The 8,260-nt window shown below is 34.4% G+C and overlaps 1 protein-coding gene across 2 annotated transcripts in view; it reads right to left on the reverse strand.

Annotated features, from left to right (window-relative positions):
• Nucleotides 1-7,828, reverse strand: part of kif7 (kinesin family member 7) — a 34,594-nt gene extending 26,766 nt beyond the window's left edge. The window contains exons 1-3 of one of the 2 annotated variants that reach the window (XM_048183725.1): nt 7,680-7,828; nt 2,720-3,110; nt 1,109-1,309 (exon numbers count right to left, since the gene is read on the reverse strand). In XM_048183725.1, coding sequence (XP_048039682.1) covers nt 1,109-1,309; nt 2,720-3,047 — 529 coding nt within the window. In that variant the 5' untranslated portion in view covers nt 3,048-3,110; nt 7,680-7,828. Of the gene's footprint in view, nt 1-1,108; nt 1,310-2,719; nt 3,111-7,545; nt 7,654-7,679 lie in introns of those variants that run through there. The other variant, XM_048183726.1, reaches the window with a different exon arrangement.
• Between the last annotated feature and the right edge of the window lie 432 nt (nt 7,829-8,260).

Consider the following 8,260-nt stretch of genomic DNA (forward strand, 5'->3'; position numbering starts at 1 on the left):
AGTACATAAAATAGAAAATGAAGCATTTTAAGAGGAGAAGCAAATCAAAAGTAAAAATAATAAACAGATCTCAGGACTTATAGGCAGCTGACATGATTTCAAGATTTATGTGCAGTGTGACATGCTATAATTAATCTTTATAAATAACACATTTTAAACAATATTCATTCTTTATTGTACATGGTTTTTTATAGAGCTGTCAAAAGTACCTACTTCAGTACTAATCCGTACTGAAATTTTAAAAACGTGATGCTTTGAGTGGATTTCTTAAACACCTCTGATTGGTCCGCAATAGACGCCTGCTTTCATACGCAGTGTGTATCTGTGTAAGGGATCGGGGAAGAGTGTCATCGATGACTATTAACAACGTTTTGAAGCGTTGATTATTGTAGCCAATCACAGACATATCTGATGAGCATGTGAACAATGGCCAATCAGTGGTGTTTACGAATCCGCTCAACAGCGCTCAAAACGTCACATTTTTCAGTACCGACTGGTCTTTTTATGAAAAAAAAAAAAAATCATTTAGTCTGTCAACTAGATTTTCAAGGAACCCACAAAGTAGTTGATTTTGAGAATATGTACACTAGCATTCAAAAGTTTGGGCTCAGTAAGATGTTTTTTTAATTAATTTTATTTCGGGACATATGATGCATTACACTGACCAAAAGTAAGAGTAAAGACATTTATTATGTTACAAAAGATTTCTATTTTAAATGTTCTTTTGTACTTTCTACTTTTCAAAGAATCAAAATGAAATGAAAAAATAAAAGATATCACAAGTGTCCACAAAATATTAAACATAATATTGAAATGATTTTCAACATTGATAAGAAGAAGAAATGTTTTTTGAGCAGCAAATCATCATATTAGAATGATTTCTGAAGGATCATGTGACACTGAAGACTGAAGTAATGATGCTGAAAATTCAGTTTTGCTTCTTTTACTGTATTTTTGGTCAAATAAATGCAGCATTGGTGAGCATAAAAGATTTAATTTTTTTCTTTTTTTTTTTTTACCAAATCCAAACTTTTGAACGGTAGTGTAGTTTTGCACACTTTTTCTACACTGGAAGAGAATCTTGCATCAGTTTTCCTCACAAACTTACCTACGTTGCCCTTTTCATCCTCTCGAATATGTATGTCTTTACTGGCCGTCTCAACTTCCAAAAGATCTCTGAAGACCTCTTTGTAAACCTCCATGTATGACACTCGGACAGAGAAGTCAACAAGGTCATTCTCATCCAGCAGTTTGAAGATCTCGGCCACAGCTCTGGGAATGATGCCCTGTTCGTCATCCCTAAAAGCAGCTGCGGCCAAAAAAACCAACAGCAGGTTAATGAATAACTCTATGAGGCAGAATGCTAAAACGCAAGATCTCAGCTTGCGAGTGGAGCGGTGGCAACTGAACCGGGGGAGGTGTTGCTGGCAGCACAAACGTGCAAACTCGTGGAAGCATTTTAACAAGACACAGACAAAGCCTTTCCTAGCCTTGTGAATCTTGTCTAGTCTAGATGAGGCCCATTTAATAATATGCTGTAAGGAACTGAACTTAGGCATGCTTTTGATCTGTTTATTCAACACTTCAGCTGTCAAAATACTCAATAAACCTCCAATAAAATAAAAACATGGCACTTCTATTTAACTGTTTAATAAAAGGGACCTATTATGCAAAATTCACTTTTACATGGTGTTTGAACATAAATGTGTGTTGGTTGTGTGTACACAACCACCCTATAATGATAAAAATCCCCCCACTCCTTTTTTTATAATCCCCACAAATCATAAACATTGTCTTTCACAAATGCTTAGGCCCCGCCAACGACTGCTGACAGACTCTGTCTCATTAGCTTAGCTCCTCCCCTGAGTGAGCTGCACACAGTCCGCCATGTTTATCACCTCGCCAGAGCGTTTAACAGCAGCATTCAAGTAAGAAATGCATTCTCATTAAAGCAACTAAAGTTATTCAGTCAAGAACAGTGAGTGATTTTCTGTTTTTCTGTTGTTGTTTGATTGATATTAACAGCGTACAGCAGTAGGTACTGTATATTACACTGTTTTCATTTTTAATACACAGATCTAATATACATATGTGATTTCTTTCCCTGCTGTTTACGTTCACAGACTGTTTATGTAATATTTGTGTGTTTTTGACATAACCTTGTGTGTATTGACAGTTTAAGCGCAATAAGACATGAAAGAGAACTTAGTTTAATACTCAAGCGTCGTCTGACAGACAGCTTTCTGTGCGCGTGCTTCGGATGTGTGCGCTCAGAAAACCATATATCAAAAAGTTTACACGGATATGGATTTAAAATGCATGCAGATAATAAACTTTCATGATGACAAAGAACTGCAATGTCACGTGAGCGTGACCGCGATAGAGATGATAATCAAAACCAAACAGTTGTTTTGTTTTTGGCAAGTACCCAAGGCACAAGCTGTAAAGGCTCTGCCCTCTTCTGGAAAGGGGGCATTTGCATTTAAAGATACATGCACGAAAACAGAATGTTTTTCCTTCCACTCAAAAACGGTATAATAAATGATCTGTTTTGAGCTGAAACTTCACAGACACATTCTGGGGACACCAGAGACTTATATTACATCTTGTAAAAAGGGGCATAATAGGTCCCCTTAATGTGAAGCTGCTTTGAAACAACCTTTATTCTATAAAGCACTATATAAATAAATGTGACTTGACTTCCATATAAAAGACTTACAAATGTTGGCTTCTCCAATGGTGTAGGTTTTGCCCGAGCCTGTCTGCCCATAGGCAAAAACCGTGGCATTGAATCCATGAAAGAAAGCCTCGATGAGAGGTTGAACGCAGTCTGTATACACATCCTCCTGTGTAGAGCTATCCTCAAACACAAAGTCACAGTGGAAGTGGCGGTCATTGCCCAGGGTGACCCTCCTCTCCTCTGGGTCTGCAGTGATGCAACTCTCATGGTTGTGCAAAATCTCTTTGGGAAGCAGCGGACGCACCCGGACAGCCACCTGTACAGCGGTTTCCTCGAACTTACTTTGGCCAACTCCTTTGGGAGACATTGCTGAGCTGGTTAGCAGACCCTCATTACTTTCGTGGGGCTGTGATACCGCTTCCTAAAGGCACTGAATTCAATAAAAAATATGGATTAACAGAGCACAGGGCAAAACATCTTTGACAGAAAACCTCTAGGTCAAGGTCATTCCGTGTCAACTTAACCAGAGGTCCCCGGCTCAATTTTTTAATTTTGTTGATTTTTATTTTTTTGTCTGAGGAAAGACTAACAATAAATAATGATGAAAGTAAAAATATTAGATACCAAGGATAAATATTTACTGAGTAATCCACTATTTTGTAGAGGGGGTCAAAATGACAATTTTCACCTAAAAATTAAAGGAGGGAGAAAATGACTTTAGAAAGATGGCTGGATCATTATTTTATTTTTACAAATATATGGGTAGGTCTATTAGTAAATTCTGCTGTCTTTAGCAATCTTTGTAGCATTATATGACAATGGAGACAGTTCAAAAATTGAGATTTTTCCAAAGCTGGCATGCCTGTAATACGTTTTTAGATTCTAGTTCTTAAACTTTTGTTTTGGTTTCTTAATTTTTATATCTGTATAATTCAATTCCAAAGATACAGTGATCTTAATGTGGCTTCTTTAGTAAATTGCACACATTTTCAGTGGTCGAAAACCAAATGTGAGTCACTTTGCACACAGCACACAGTAATATCTCATGAACAAATAATGTTGAAACTAGAAATATATTTTGTTTCCCTCCTTCAAAATATTTGTATAGAACATACCTGTCTGAGTATCAAAAATATTCAAATTATACACTGTAATTGACATTGTAGACATATTTTTCAACTTTTGCATGCCTGTAACTCAAGTAATATTAACGATATCTTAATATTCTTATAGATTATGATTCTTAAAGTTTTCTTGAGCTACCAAGAGTTTCAAGCCTCTTAAAGGGTTAGTTTCCCCAAAAAATTAAATTTCTGTTATTAATTGCTCACCCTCATGTCGTTCCAAACCCGTAAGACCTTCATTCATCTTCATAAAACAAATTAATATACTTTTGATGTAATCTGAGAGGTTTTTTATCCCCCATAGAAAGCACCGGAATTACCACATGTAACTTTTAACATGTATTAATTACTTTAATGAGCTCATTGTTTCTACATTAAATTAATACATTGTTAGCTAACTGCTTGATTTGTATATGTACATTTCTGAAACTACATAATTTGGACACAGTCACCTCTGATAACAGATCACTCTAAATTGTAATGTTGACATGCATTTCCTGTAAAGCTGCTTTGAAACAATATGTATCGTGAAAAGCACTATACAAATAAACGTGAACTGAATTGAATTATATTCAATTTCTTCTCTACCCTGTCAGTCTGAAATATCGTTCAAATTGGTATGTTCAATGCAGTTGTTATGATAGAAGGAAAGAAGATACATTTCTAGTAACATTATTTGTTCTTCAGACATCACTCTTTCAATAAGTATCAGCTGTTTGAAAAGTTACCCATATTTGTTTTTTTGACCATTGAAAATGGGTAAAGTTCAACAATTTGCACATGGAGCCACATTGAGATCCCCATATCACTGGCAATTAACCATATATAGGGCCTTAAAAATGAAGATACCAAAGAAACGTTTGTTAAGAACCAGAATCAAAAAAGGATATTGAGAAATCTTTATAGTTATAGGCAAGCAAACATTGAAAAAAAAAAAAAAAATGTTGGCACTCAGTCAGGTATGTTTGAATCTAAGCAATTGTTTTGACAGAAGGAAATGTGATACATTTGTAGTTTCAACATTACTTTAGACATTCCTCTTTGAAAGAAAACAATTTTTGAGAAAATGAGATCCCCACATCTCTGAGAAGGAACCATATAGGCCTAGGGCCTTTAAGGCAGGACACCCAGGTGAATAGGGTAAAAAAAAACCTAATAGTTATCACCATACTTCTTCAGTAGATTGATTACAATAAGAATTGCAAACATTTTTTGTATTACAAGTTTTCTAAAATGTTATGTTTAAATATGCAAATGAGGCATTATTTACTTAAAAATGCAATAATTTGCATAGATTTCTAGTACAAAAAACTGAATCTGAATCATTGGATAAAGTCAGGTTCAGAATTCTTGTTTATTTTTTTTTTTGACATATTAGAGTCAAAGATTTTTACAGAGGAGGTTTATGGTATCTCTTTTCATCACTCCATAATTCAGAAAATACTGTGAACAGTCAGAAAAAAATACATTTTCACAGTTTTTCTGTGAAATAAAATGTATATAATCTGGCAAATTATAATAAATTATAATTCTAATAAATCCCTCTGTAAAAACCTTCAGAATATAGATAGGAATAAAACTATAGTTTGGTGTATAAGTGCTTCTGAAGTGGAGAAATATGGCTCAGTGTAGGAGAAAAAACTCATTTTGAGAAAACAGCCTTTAAAAATATGTATTGTAATTGAAATCTATAGACACAAAAAGATAAAGTGCCAAAAATAAATGCTTAAAGGTGGATTTTGGATGTTTTCTTAACATAAGTAACAAACTAGTGGATTACTCAGTAAATATTCATCCATGGCATTTAATATTTTGTCATTCATCAATATTAATGTTTGTCTTTCTTCAAAAAAAAATAAATAAAATAAAATAAAATAATAATAAAAATCAAAAATTTTAGTCAGGGAGGTTTCCAAAATTTGGTTGATTTGACACGGGGTGACTCAATAATCATTTTTATTTTATATTGTGCCTTTCAAGGTCACTTTAAAGGAAAAGTAAAAAGGAAACAACAATATATTAAGAATCATAAGCAACATTTCTATTCTACTACAATTTCTATATCTAATCTAATTCTATTCTACACAACACTAGAGATTACACTAGAGATTAAAGGTGCAATATGTAATATTTTCTGTCCGATAGAGGTCGCTAGAAGCCTATTCAAAACAAAGGCGTAGCTTGATGACGCCAAGTTTGAGTGCGGAATCTTGGGACATGTGGTCTTCACATCACAGCCAGTGGGAATAATCGGGATGGGACTCGGGAAGAAATCATGTTCATGGATGTGATTATTAACGTTACTGTAGTATGAAGCAGAGCAGGACCGAGTGTTGTGGAGCTGAACGAGGAGCTGGAGCGATTGCGCAACACACGCCTCACGAGCAGCGGGACTTTTATTATGACACAGTCGCCGGCGCCGCTTCTGCTTTTCAGGTCATGAGTATGAGGTAACGCAGCTCTGTTTATCATATTAGATACATTTGACAGTGTTGAAAATGATGTTATAACTTTAATCTGTGTGTTCGCTCGGCGGCTGCTGTTAGACACTGTTACACACTGCAGTAAGATAGATTGATTTTACAATATCATATTAAATGCAGGATGTCTTGTGTTGATAAATGGCATGCAACTAATTTTAAAACGTATTGTATGATGGAGAAAATTCTGTATTACTGTTACTAAAAATAAAGCTGCATCTGATTATGCTATGTTAGCTACTTCACAAAATAGTGTTTTTCTCTGACGCGTGCTAAAGCATGGTACTCGCAAAAAATCAAGAAAATTAGATTTAAACAATAAGACTAAATATGTTGAGCTATATAACAATAATTAGTTTTCTGTCTATAAATATATCAAAACAGTTGTTCCCTTGTCTATTAAAACGTGTAATATATTAAAGCATCTTTGGTGTTTTCATGGTTTCTACAAAATAAAACCGGAAACCGAGGGTAACGCGGGTATGACGCAATTGACAGGCGACTCCTCACACGTCCCGGAGCCTTGATTAAAATTGCAATTTTCTCACAATTTACAAATAGTTGGAAACATTTGGGATATTGTAAGTACTCAAGTGAACAAAATATATATAACACTGGCCTAGTGGTTTTTGGATATTTTACTGCAAAAATCTTACATATTGCACCTTTAAAAAGACAGATTACTGAATATTTAACAGATTTCTAGCAGTTTCTTCCTTTTAATCTAAAACTTTTTTTTAAAATATTCTTTAATTACTATACATGACTTTTTATGGTTTTGTTTAAGGGTTTTGTTAAAGTGCATCTTTTGTGCATACTGATCTGTCACAACATAACTGATTTGAGTTGTACCTAAACCAAATATGAAAAGCCAGTATGCAGACAATAACAATCTTTAAGACGACAAAACCAACTTTGAACCAATAATCACAAACTATGAGACAACAATTACTAACTCTGATACATTAAAACAACTCAAAGACAATAAAACTACTATAATGAAACAACAACAAACTACATACGAAACAATAAACCATAAACAAACAACTTTCAGTGCTCCTAACCCAAACTACTTATAAGAAAAAGGCTAGTTAAGTTTAAATAGGATCAAAACAATAACAGATTTCCAGCACAACACACAGAGAGTTCATAACAGCGGAGGAATGTGTTTAACTCTTTCCCTAAAGTCACATTAGCCGAGCCGCTACAAAGGTTAGCCACTAGCAAATTAATTAAAAGTTAAAATCTTTTTAACACTCACAACACACAATGAAAACAACGCTCAGGAAAACACGCGCGCGTGAATTTGCCTACAACACCCATCGCGCGCGTTTACGCACACAAGCTGCATCTGTGTAAAGTTTTGGGTGGTTTTTCACAACTTTTTTAACTTACTGTTGTTTCCGAGTCCATCAATCTGAGTCCTCCTCAGGGCACATCCCATTCCTATTCCCAGAGCCCATTCCCTGGATCCAGACCAGCTCACGACAAACGCAGTGATGTCATTCAGTCGGCTCCCCAAATGCCTGAGTAAAATCTGACTTGAAGCTGCTCTTTGTTTTTTAGTTTTGTTGTAGCTAATATTTTGATATAACTATAGAAATTAAACCTATAAAACTTTGTGTTTCATAAACAAGTGAAAAGTACCATTGTGTTTGCATTTATGGATCATAAAAACATTAATAGTTGATTATGTATGTTGTCCAAGTTTAAACTGCAGAGAATATTTCTCAGGGTAGGTTTATAGTTTTGTCAGAGGCACAAACCTTAAAACCAAAAAGTCTTGACTATGAAAAAAACATTACTGTGGAGGTATAAAAACAAACAATCAATTTAACTCATAAATATGTCATTCACTTATATTAAAAGCGTAAAATAATGTAACATAAAAAATATTGTTTTGGTCAACAAATATTTATGTAAATGCAGACATGTATAACATTTAAAACCCACACGAAAAAATACTATAGTAATTT

Source organism: Megalobrama amblycephala, linkage group LG3 (assembly GCF_018812025.1).
Source record: "Megalobrama amblycephala isolate DHTTF-2021 linkage group LG3, ASM1881202v1, whole genome shotgun sequence".
Classification (NCBI taxonomy): Eukaryota; Metazoa; Chordata; class Actinopteri; order Cypriniformes; family Xenocyprididae; genus Megalobrama; species Megalobrama amblycephala.